The sequence below is a fragment of the Colletotrichum tamarilloi genome (genome assembly GCF_030869305.1).
Source record: "Colletotrichum tamarilloi strain Tom-12 chromosome Unknown Scaffold_266.1, whole genome shotgun sequence".
NCBI classification, from domain to species: domain Eukaryota; kingdom Fungi; phylum Ascomycota; class Sordariomycetes; order Glomerellales; family Glomerellaceae; genus Colletotrichum; species Colletotrichum tamarilloi.
In genome coordinates this window covers 1-11,423 of record NW_026849649.1, presented here as the reverse complement: position 1 = coordinate 11,423, position 11,423 = coordinate 1, and the positions used below count along the sequence as shown (strand labels likewise).

The following is an 11,423-nucleotide window of genomic DNA, read 5'->3' as shown; positions in this document are numbered from 1 at the left end:
CCATCTTTACCGACCTTTTGAAAAATCCAATCTCCCTATAATTTGATAAAAGATTAGGATGCAAAATAGAAAACAAAGGTTCTTTGTTAACAGTTGCGTCGCAGTCACCAGAATGATAGCTTCATAGCTCTCGCCACCCTTGATCAAGCTGCTCACCGAGCCGACTGCGACCTGATAACTACCCCGAAATACCGAGTGTCACTACGAAGACTTTTCCCCGCCTCGTCGTCTGTACGGTCGATCTCTATCCTAGTCCAAAATGCATCGGCCCGACATTCATATGTACTTAGTTAACCTCGTAATCCTTAAACTACGTTGCGTACCTTGCTACCTTTACATGCAAAACACCATACGATGACTACCTGGCCCGGTTTCCTCTCTGGCAAGAGTGGCCCAGCCTTTCAAAGCCTGTTTTCGGTATCTAGGGGGACATCTGACGAGTATAAATGAACTGGCTCCAACTCCCATATTCAGAGCAGGGAAACTCATGACCATGGGAACCTCGCGCTATCTGGCGTATCGTACTTTCAACAACCGTCACCAGGATCATCGCCAACCATGCTGTGGAAATCACTCCTCCTCCTCTTCGGAGCCCAGCTCAGCCTAACGAGCCAAATCCACCACCGGTCCTCCAACAATGGTACATCCCACCCACCACCTACAGCCTCTCCTCACCAGCCGCGCTTCACATTCACGTCCCAAAAGCTAACCATCAACAAAAAGGCACACGGGACAGATCCACGGCCCTCGCCCTGGCAAACACTCTCATATCCCGCCTCACCCTCGAAGAAAAAGTCTCCATGATCACGGGAAACTCCTCCGCGGGCAACTGCATCGGCGTCATCGCGCCCATTCCCCGCCTCGGCTTCAAGGGGATCTGCATGCTCGACGGCCCCAGCGCCGTCAACCGCGCCGACCTCGTCAGCGTTTTCCCTTCGGGGATCACTGCGGCGGCGACGTGGGACCGCGAGATGATTTATCGTCGGGGAGTTGCGATTGCGGAGGAGTTTAAGGGGAAGGGGGGGCATGTGATTCTCGGGTACGTCTAGTCTCACTCATCCTCCGTCGATGAGAAATACGTGACAAGGTACCGTCATATTGACACCACCTCCCGAACAGTCCTTCCACAGGTCCAATGGGCCGCGCAGCCCTAGGCGGCCGCAACTGGGAAGGCTTCGGCCCGGACCCGTACCTAGCAGGCATCACCATCGAGCACACAATCACCGGCATGCAATCCACCGGCGTCCAGACCTGCTCAAAGCACTACATCGCCAACGAGCAAGAGACGCAGCGCTCCAACACGACGGTGAACGGCACAGTCATCGAGGCCATCTCGTCCAACGTCGACGACAGGACCGTCCACGAGCTCTACCTCTGGCCCTTCGCCAATGCCATCAAGGCCGGCACGACGTCCATCATGTGCTCGTATAACCGCTTCAACCAGACGTACGCGTGCGAGAACAGTCACCTGCTGAAGGAACTGTTGCGAGATGAGCTTGGGTTCCAGGGGTATACGGTGTCGGATTGGTTCGCGACGCATTCTACCGCGGACTCTATCAACAACGGTCTGGATCTTGAGATGCCGGGCGCTGTGCCGGGAAACTACCCCGGCGCCGCCACCTTCTTCGGCGACAAAGTCCTCGAGGCTGTAGCTGACGGCACCGTCAAAGAATCCCGCATCGACGAGATGGTCCGCAACATCCTAACGCCGTATTACCTCCTAGGCCAAGACGCAGAGTCCTACCCCTCACCCGACCCATCTCTGCGCTTCGTGACCCTATTCCAAGAAGTCGGGCTGCAAGTCGCCAAAGACACGGGCTTCATCCCCGACGGCTTCGTCTTCACCCACGGCCGCGACGTCCGCGGCGACCATGCGAAGCTCATCCGCGAAATGGGCTCCGCCGGCACAGTCCTCCTGAAGAATTCGAACCAGACCCTCCCCCTGTCAAAGCCCCAGATCATCGGCGTCTTCGGCAACGACGCAGGCGAGATGACAAACGGCTTCCTCCGCCCCTCCGAGGTCCCCGAGGACACAAACACAGGCACAATGATCATCGGCGGAGGGTCCGGCACAGGACGCCCGTCCTAAGTGATCTCCCCTCTCGCCGCCGTCCGCGCCAAAGCGGCAGAGTACGGCGCGGAAGTCCTCTACGTGACCAACAACGACGTCCTCGCGGCCAATGACTTCCGGGGCGTGTACCCACCGCCAGAAATCTGTCTCGTGTTCCAGCAGACGTTCGCCAGCGAGAGCTTCGATCGCACGTCGTTTGAGCTCGACGGGAACTCGACGGCTGTCATCAACAACGTGGCTGATTTCTGCGCGACGACGGTAGTGGTAACGCACTCAGGCGGTGTAAATACCATGCCCTGGGCAAACCATACCAAGATTGGCGCAATCCTAGCGGCGCATTACCCAGGCCAGGAGAGCGGTAACTCCATCGTTGACCTACTTTGGGGCGACGTTGCGCCTTCCGGCAGGCTGCCGTACTCCGTCCCGCGCAACGAGGAGGACGCTGGCCCCGCGATTGTGAATCTCACGCAACCTGTCGTTGACCCGCTTGCGTGGCAGGCTGATTTCAGCGAGGGCCAGATGATTGATTACCGCCACTACGACGCGCTTGGAATCGAGCCGTTGTACGAGTTCGGTTTCGGGCTGACGTACACTACGTTCGCCGTGGTCGACAACCAGGTCGGTGTGGGTTTTATCGTAGGGAACTCGTTCATCGCTGCGCGCCCGGACGCGGCTATCCCGGTCCAGCCTGGCGGGCACCCGCAGCTCTGGGAGGACCTCATCAGCGTCAAGGCATCAATCTCGAACACGGGCAACAAGACTGCCTTTGCTATCCCGCAGCTTTACGTCTCCTTCCCGTCGTCTGCTCCCGAAGGCACGCCAAAGAAGGTCCTGAGGGGCTTTAAAAAGATTCAGATCGAGGCGGGCGGCTCGGCTGAAGTGGAGTTCCAGCTAATGAGGCGGGACGTGAGCTTGTGGAATGCGTCGGACAAGGTGTGGGTTATTCCGGAGGGCGAGTTCACGTTCCGGGTCGGCTTCAGCTCAAGGGACCTGCCGGCGGAGAAGGCCTTCTCGGTGCTGGGATGATGTATAAGGACAGGGTGGTGATGTGGGAAGATGTCGCTAAAACCGTCTCTATTTCTCACAGGCAAACCAGTAATCGCTTGATTGCAAGACGACTGACGTCCAGCTATCAATCTGGCTATCGGATCAGTGGTTGGAGGATCGATTGTGCCTTGGCGCGAAGTTAGTAATTATCAAATCTGTGGATGAATCGTAAGATCCGTTAGCGAGTAAAACATTGAACCCATTCATCTTCCCTTCTCGTGGCGTTTTATCTTTCGCCTCCGTCGAGCCTGACGAAGTTCGTGTTGCACAACAATAATGGTAGAGGTTAATATTGTTCAGCCACAACAAGCCTTTGGATACAGTGTCGAAGAAGATGTCATTCCCAGTTGCAGCTCTATTCTTCTTCAGCCACTTAGGCCACAGAGCTCGACTCGTCTTGCTTGCAAGAAAGCGCACGGGGCGATTTGAGGTTCGAGGGGTGATTGCACAATGGCGATTGTGGTTGCACATGGCCAAACCCATACTCGAACGCAGACAAAGAAATCAGGCACACGGCGGATCATGCCTGAGAGTAATGACCACCGCCCTCGAACTTGGTCTTTGATCCCCTGCGTGTTCGTGGCACCTAAGAAGTACGTGATCCGAGAATAAATGTTGGCGTCCGTACGTCTCACTGGATCGAGGAAAACGTTTCTGTCTGGGTAGCATTCTGCAAGATTCACATTCGAGCACGTGAGTCGCAGAAGATTTCATCCGAGAAGACTATCAACTTACGACGGCTAAATATGAAAGCACGGAGCCAAGCACGGCTGGTTGACTACTCTGACAGCGAGGATGAAGCAAAATCAGAAGTTGTAGCTACGCCATTGGCTACTGGGCCACCAGATGAGGAAGGGTTCGCTCAAATAGTCATTGGACTACAGCAAGAGTACACAAAAGAAGTCCGGGAGTTGCAGGCGCGACAAGAAGCAACAGATCGAGAGATGGCGGTGCATGTGAACCAAGTCAATAGGAGGTTGGAAAAGCAGCTCAACGTCTTGACTTCAGTCGTCAAGGTAAGTTTTCTGTCGTACCCGAATGTCCCTACAGAGGCCTAGCTGGTTCGCTTGGTTATCTTTGAGGTGATATCGGCTATTGCATTGGATGTGCTGACTGGTAATAGGAAGTTTTTGGAGTCGATCCACTAGATCCGGCAGTGAGACATTGCGCGCAGCAAGATGGCAGTAAAGAGGACCATGAGAGAGGTGCAGTTCTCCCATCGCCATCTCCAACACCACCAGTGCCCGCTGGAAGATGTGATGTGCCGCCACCAGGACGGGAATCCATCACAGTTGCGTCCAGAGTTCGGACACCCGGTCCTCGGATTCCCCATGAGAGTCGAGAGTCACAACCAGCGGCCCCTGGGGCGTCACTACCGGTGGTAAGAAGAAGCACTGGCAAAAAAGCGCCTAAGCCGCGGGTAGTTGCGTTGAATCAACGTGCAAATCAGCCTTTGAAGAAAAGGAGAAAGAATGATGATACCAATGACAGCAAGGACCACCAGGGGGAGGAGGTGTTGGAGGTGGAACCAGAGGCACTGGGGCCCAGATCCCCCAAAGCCGAGCAAGTCACAGACATTGCTGTCAATGAAGCTGTTGTTCGCCGGAAAGCGTCTCGACAAAATTTGCTATCCCCAAGAGACCCTGTCAACCCGTACGATGACCCGAAATACTTCAGCCCACTGACCGTCGTTGGCAAGGATGGAGTTCTGCGGCCAATATTCAAGTTCTACCCGCACCCGCCGACAGTCGAAGAGCAATGGGCAGAGTATAAGTACGGTCTCCACGGTCAGCAGCCTGTCGAACTGCTGGAGAAGATGTACCGGGCCAAGTGGCGAAACGGCACGTATGGGCGTTCGTGGTTCACTCGCCGCAAGGCCTTCTGGGACAAGATGAAGGGGTTGCTGGATCAAGGTCGTACGGAAGAGGAAGCGTTGGGCGTTATGAGAGATCTTGGGAGTGGGAGCGTGCCTACTGCAGTTGCCATTTTATGCAAAGAGCGTGGAGAGGGAACACGCCCAGGGAGACGAAAGTTTCGGGGCCAGTCGGTCTACTCGGTATGCGGCAGTAAACATTCGCGAGATGAGAGCTCCAGCAACGAAGAGAGCAGCAGCAGTGAATCGGAGAATGGCAAAACGCCGAGACCCATCCGATATAGTCCATCGAGGCTGCGGAAACGAATCGTGGTGTCTATGGACAGCGTGAGCGGTAGCGACGAGCCTGAGTCGGTGCTATGCCCTGGACAGGAGACCGATGGTTTGTGGGAACCTAAGGCTAACTGATTGATTGAGTTGTAGCATCGTTCGTCAAGCTCGCTACAACGTAGTTCGATCGCACTCAGGTTATATAGTCGCAGTATTGACTAGCTTCAACACGTAGACGTAACAAGCGGGCTCGCTTTTGAAACCTGCAGACTTCTGTAGGAATAGTAATGGTGAAGTAGTCGCGATGAAGACGGTGATGAAGCCTCCATAGCTAGTGGCTCACTGCGAAGAGAAAGCGCTTGCGATTTGAAAGCCATTCGAGTCTGAGCACCGCTGCCCCCAAACTTTGGGTATAGTTGCCGGCAACGATGGGTCATCGTGAGGGTGTCAAAGATGGACCCCGATGTGAAATGGCCACTCAGCCAATTTCTGCCCAGAATTGAAAGCTAATCTCACCGAGGTAAGGCAGCACGAGACCTAGGTCAACTTGACCGGCATCAAAGCTTTCTAGGTTGTTCTTTGCTAGGGCTGGGGATGAGCAACATTCTTCGGGTTGTGTGAGTTTGGCTCCAGATAAACCTCTGAGGGGGCGAGAGCATGCCGAACAATGCCTTGCTATCCAAGCGCGGGCTCGTCTGGGAGACTTTCGTCCCAGACGGCGACGAGGAGACGAAAAACAAGCTTCTGTCTTGGAATCAGCTGGTCCCAAGTTTCACAACGACACATGGACCGCAGCGTGAGCCAGTCGGGAAAATGAGGAATCCTAGGTAGCCGGCGGGTAGGCCTTATGGCTGCACGGTGTGAGTCGTCGACTCTGCCCTCGACACGACGTCGAAAAGGCATGGCACTGAATAAGGTAGGCGGCGATGTCGTGTCGTCGTCTTGAAAGCGAATCCAGGCCGACGGAACAGTGGGAACCTAGGAGAGACCCTGGATTACTCCGTAGGGGGTCAACGGTGTCGACCACGTTTTAAGCGTGGGATCCCTGACGGAGGAGATCCGTAAGGCCCCGGAAAGTGGTGTGATCTCTTTGGAGTCGAGGAACCGTCCTGTTCGCAATGACTGGGGGCACCCTGTTGGAGAAGGCGATTTTGGTGTGTCTGCGGGAGCGGTAGCGACAAAGTGGGAGTGGTAGTGGGAGACATCCGCAAGCAAGCGGACGCAGGCGTTCGGGAGTTTGATGCCTGGGGAATACGTTTGAATGCCTGAGGCTCAAGGTCGCGCGGGCTATGGGGCCAGTTGTCCAGTCTCCGTTGGATATTAGGTAAGCAGGGAGGACAGCGACATGATCGAGTGCCGGTAACAAAGCATTGTCGGTATTGCTTTGAGGCTCGAAATCCACATTCCAACGGTCAATGAGGGCATGGAATTGACCTGCATGAATAGGTAGGTATTAGCAATAGAAGTTGACAGCAAAAGAAGGGAGGTGCCAAGACATGCATAACCTGGCCAGATTGCAAACAAACACGTCGATCCGGATCTGCCATAGCGTGATAAATTGGATCATTTCCCATAACCAGACCGCTCGCACTGCTATGTGGTCTGGCCCTCGTGACCGCCGTGTTTCCGTCTGGCCAGCTTCTCCCGTCGACAATTCAAGCCAAATGGCACTCGGGATGGGTAGGTAATTGCGGTGTAAGTTTGGAGTACTGCGGCGACAGTCTGTTAGTCCTAACGTAGCCAAGGTGCCAAGCCACCAAGATGGCTGTATAAAACTGGCAGACCTGCCATTGAAGCAATGCACTTTCCACATTGGACGCAACTGCAACCATCTCCAACTCCTAGTCGAGGCGGTGGAGAAACAAAGTCTGAACAAGATTGAGTCGAAACTTGGGAGTTGATGTCAGTCAGCTTGGATGGAGGTGTTGGGTGAGGGACGGCAGCGTCAAGGGGCGGAAGGGAGGCGGCGGAGGGATCTGCCAATCATTCGCTTCCAGCCCTCCAAGGGTGGATCCCATGTGTACGTCTCTGCACTATCCCGAATTGGGATACCCCTCCATCCACCGCCCCCACTCTTTTATCTTTTGTTCTTTCTTCACCTTTCTCACCTTGGGCAGCCCACCGCAGGCGAAGGTCTTGCTCCTCTTCCTCTGTGCTCACTTCTCTGCCGCTTCGAATTCCTCACTGCACCATGGCTGCGACGCTATTTCATCCAATGTGCCCTCGCCGACCACCATCAACACTACCAAGTGGCTAGGTAATCAACAAGACAGTTTACCCTTCGGCCCTAGCATCCCGATCGGTTCGTTCGTTCGCAGACCATGCGTTGTCACCCAACCTCGTCCACGCCAAATTCAGGGTAGTTACAGCCAAGCCTCCAGACAGCTCAATGATCGCCGAGGAACGGGTGCGCTTCCGGCAACGTCATTCCTCCGATACCACCGCCGTCCCCCGTTGCTATTGCAAGTGCAGGCTGGTCTGCTGTCACGACTCAAAGATGCTATCTTCACCTCAAAGACTTGTTCCACGATGGAGGTGGCCTTCGAACCCGGGAAGCTTCATCGACCTTTTCGAAACCCGTCCGAGATACGTGTACAGAATATTCCAATTTCTTCCAGCGCATACGCAGACGCACGAACCCACAAAGCAGACAAATAATAAGGTATTAGGCTGGATGTCGGTACGCATGTAATATGTACAAGTACGTATCCTGCCGCGCATGGCAGCAGAAGCATCTGGATGACAAGGACCTCGGGACAGCAACAAGCAATAAGATGGGATTCCGCCCACACTCAAATCCCCATGGCACCCAAGGCCCATCTTTTCTTATTGCCTACCGGTACGGATATTTTACTTGCTTACACTTCCTTCACACCTTTCCCCCATCCGCATCTGCTTCTCACAGACTGAACCAAGTTCCCAAACCCCCTCCACTCGCCGCATCCGGATCGTCAAAAGGGGGCCCCTTCGTTGTCGGAGACTCTCGAAGCCTGGGAGTCCCTGACACGGTGGGTTCTTGGTGGAGTGCATCGGAGCGGAAAACCTGGGGGAATCTTGCTACGCCACGCGCCCGTCTCATCTAAATTCCTCCTCTTTTTCTCTCGGTTTTCTCCTTCTGCAAGCCCTCCCACCTCTCCCTCGTCAAACCCTGCGTGCTCATCTACCTTAACCTCGCTGGCATGTGTCGCTGTCGCGCTCGCTCTGCCAAGTAACCTGGCTGCTTTACATAAGGTCACCATCTCGCTTTCATCTTGCTCAGCCTCCCCCGCCAACCACCTGTTGGTTGAGACAGGCCTGGGCACACGTCTCTTTCTCTGTATCTGTCTCTTTATTTCGTCTCGTCTAGAACTTTTCTCGTCCGGTCACAGACTTCAACGCTGTCTCACTCCGGCACATAACCCCGCCTAATCAAGATCTAATATCTCACTCACCTTTCCACCTCCCTTCCTTCGACTTGACGACGACTCCTAATTTCTCACCCGCTCAACCACCGCTCACCGGTTCCTCTCACACAATGGCTTCGTCTTTGTCATTACTTGCCCTCCCTGATGAAGTCTTGCTTCAAATCGTCGGCCACCTGACACCGCCGCTCGATGGCCTCGACATTCCATTCCAAGCCTACACCGATCCAGATGGCGTCGTTGTCACGAACCGCGTCGCCCTTTACCGCCTCGCGTTCGTGTGTCGCCGGCTCTCGGACCTGGCAATACCGTTCCTCTACCAAACCGTGTATCTATGGGGTCAGACACGGCTTCAGTCCCTCCTCCAGACTCTGCTCGAACGCCCAGAGCTGGGCGACAACATGCGCATCCTCTCCTACGTCTCTTGCTTAGGCACCGATCACTATCCGACAGACGTTCTCTGCCCGTACAAGCGCACCGAATGGCGCCGCCTCGTAGAAGCCTCGCCCAGATTCCCGGACCGCATCAAGGCGTTTGTGCGTGACGCCAAGACAGAGCTCGAATTCGCCCAGATTGTGTTTGCGCTCATCCTCTACTCGTCACCAAACCTACGCACCCTGCACATGCGCATGCCTTTCGCCGCTGGAGAGTACCAGAAGCTCAAAGCTATTCTAACCCCCGACATCGAAACCGCCGAGGGCTGCCCGCGCGTCCTGAGCTCCCTCACCCGCGTCATGCTGGAGCCGATGCCGGACTTCCCCGGCGCAAGCTTCTGGCCGCGCCGCGAGTTGCCGTGCCTTTTGCGACTACCCAACCTGCGCTCCGTCGAGCTCGGTTCAGCCGTGTATCGTCCTGCCGTTCTGGAGCCCGGTGATGGCTGGGGTGACGATGGTAGCTGGAAGAATGTCGAGGAACTCCGACTTGTTCGGAGCAGCATGTGGGGCCAAGGATGGCACGCAATATGCGCCCTTTGTCCCAATCTCAAGCTCCTCGAGATGGGCCCCAGCGGTGTAGCCGAACAGCCTGCCGACGGTGAACACAACCTGAATACAGCTTTGTCTCTGGTGGCCGACACTCTCGAAACCTTTTCGTTTGAGGGTATCTTAGCGGGCAACTTTTCGCAACACGTTGGCGGAGATGGCACACTGACGGTACTTCCCAAGATGAAGTCGCTGCGCAACGTCAAACTCGACATAGGAATCTTGTACGGGAAACCGCAGTGGGTTGAGAAGATTGACATAATCCAGCGACTGCCGCCGACGGTGGAGGTTCTGGACTTGGCGGAATTGTGGCATGACATCGAGGTCGACCAGCTATCCGCAAAGGAACGCGCAGTCTACGAAAAGGGCCTGCAGGACGCTTTGTATAAACTTGTTTTCGAAAGCAAGGCCATCTTGCCCAAGTTGAAGGAGGTGACTTTCCGCCCGAATCCTTTTTACGATCCACTACCGATCCCGGAGACTCTGAAGGCCATCAAGTCGGATGTCGAATTCAAGCTCGTCTACTAGTCGTGAGCAGGAATTGTGTTTTCGTTTAGGGTCAACAGCATGATTGGGAAACCCCGTATTAGCGAGCTCGGAGTCATGGACATGCATTGGGCGGTATATTTGCGAGCATATAGCATTTAGAGCATCTCGACGCAAAACTTAATGAAGCGATGTCTACTCTACCCGGCGCCCACGCCTTGAATATCGTGAACCGTCAACCCCCTGTCACAAACTCAGGGAATAACGAGACAGCAATCTAGTACACCGACCACCTCCGACTCCGCCCACCTTCATTAAAGTACCCCTTCCCGCCACCAACCTCATCCGCAAACCTCACCGACCGACGTCGCCCCGTATTCGCCTCCGGTCTACCATGTCCCTTCTTATACTCCCTACAACACTCCCGATCCCCCTCAGGAACCCTCTTCTCCCGAGTCCAGCTCTCCCGCGAAACATACCGAAACGGCTTCCCCTTATCCAACCTAGGAACCTCGACCTCAACCTCGATCCCGCTCCTCCGCAGCCGCCGACGTCCACGATCCTCGATCAACCCACTCACCCGCCGCTGCCCCAACGACTCGTACTTCCGCAGCAACCCGACGTACTTCACCCAGCAATCCGCCAGCACCTCGGAGCTGAACTTGATATCGTCCGCTTCGAGCGCCATCTCCGCGATGCGTCGAGTCCAGTCACACTCCCGCTGGTGGCCCCGCTGGCGCTCACAGGACCGCCCGTGCGCGGCATCGTGACGCCGGCGTTCGCGATCTACTCGCAGCCGCGCTTTTTCGAGTTCGGACTCCGCGTGGAGGAGGATCCCGCCAATGTCGACGAGTTCAGAGATCGCGAAGCGGAGGTCGACGGATTCGAGGGCGTGGAAGTCTGGGGTCCGGTCGAAGACGCGGATTGTGCGCCAGCGGGGACGGGGGGAGGTGTAGGGGTAGTGTGGTGAGTAGGGGTATGTGTGGTCGTTTGTGTAGGAGTATGAATACGAGTATGCGGCGCGGGAGGTGTGTTGGGGGTAGTAGTAAGAGTGCTGGGCGGTGGTGGATGATTCGGCGTATTGGTGGTAAGTCAACATACCCACTTCCTGGCACCCCCCTGTTTCTGGCACCCACAAAAACGCGAAAATCCACCACAACCCAATGCCCACCCCCAACCTCCTTTTATCACAACATTTTCAATTCGCGTCCAAATGGGCTCATCTTTTGCACATGTCTTCTTCTATATATAATGCCTCAATATACCGAAGATCAGCTTCGTCAGGCTCTCGAGGA

At 55.3% G+C, this 11,423-nt stretch overlaps 6 protein-coding genes across 6 annotated transcripts; 4 read left to right on the top strand and 2 right to left on the bottom strand.

The window, feature by feature from the left end:
* Window positions 1-558: 558 nt before the first annotated feature.
* Window positions 559-3,097, top strand: CTAM01_16815 (beta-glucosidase; the record flags this gene model as incomplete). The annotated part of the gene is made up of 4 exons (XM_060532807.1): window positions 559-640; window positions 724-1,039; window positions 1,120-2,064; window positions 2,245-3,097. 4 exons carry the CDS (start codon window positions 559-561, stop codon window positions 3,095-3,097), a joined length of 2,196 nt encoding a protein of 731 aa, XP_060372618.1.
* A 767-nt stretch (window positions 3,098-3,864) lies between these two features.
* CTAM01_16814 (uncharacterized protein) lies at window positions 3,865-5,399 on the top strand (the record flags this gene model as incomplete). The annotated part of the gene is made up of 2 exons (XM_060532806.1): window positions 3,865-4,134; window positions 4,242-5,399. The coding sequence occupies 2 exons, from the start codon at window positions 3,865-3,867 to the stop codon at window positions 5,397-5,399; spliced, it is 1,428 nt and encodes a 475-aa protein (XP_060372617.1).
* Window positions 5,400-6,714: 1,315 nt separating this feature from the next.
* CTAM01_16813 (uncharacterized protein) lies at window positions 6,715-7,184 on the bottom strand (the record flags this gene model as incomplete). Its single annotated transcript, XM_060532805.1, has 2 exons — window positions 6,715-6,941; window positions 7,007-7,184. Coding segments are annotated over 2 exons (405 nt in total), but the record flags the coding sequence as incomplete, so codon positions are not given.
* A 1,591-nt stretch (window positions 7,185-8,775) lies between these two features.
* CTAM01_16812 (uncharacterized protein) lies at window positions 8,776-10,170 on the top strand (the record flags this gene model as incomplete). Its single annotated transcript, XM_060532804.1, has 1 exon — window positions 8,776-10,170. One exon carries the CDS (start codon window positions 8,776-8,778, stop codon window positions 10,168-10,170), a length of 1,395 nt encoding a protein of 464 aa, XP_060372615.1.
* A 235-nt stretch (window positions 10,171-10,405) lies between these two features.
* On the bottom strand, window positions 10,406-11,227 carry CTAM01_16810 (uncharacterized protein; the record flags this gene model as incomplete). The annotated part of the gene is made up of 1 exon (XM_060532802.1): window positions 10,406-11,227. The coding sequence occupies one exon, from the start codon at window positions 11,225-11,227 to the stop codon at window positions 10,406-10,408; it is 822 nt and encodes a 273-aa protein (XP_060372613.1).
* CTAM01_16811 (uncharacterized protein) lies at window positions 10,523-11,098 on the top strand (the record flags this gene model as incomplete). Its single annotated transcript, XM_060532803.1, has 1 exon — window positions 10,523-11,098. One exon carries the CDS (start codon window positions 10,523-10,525, stop codon window positions 11,096-11,098), a length of 576 nt encoding a protein of 191 aa, XP_060372614.1.
* Window positions 11,228-11,423: the final 196 nt, after the last annotated feature.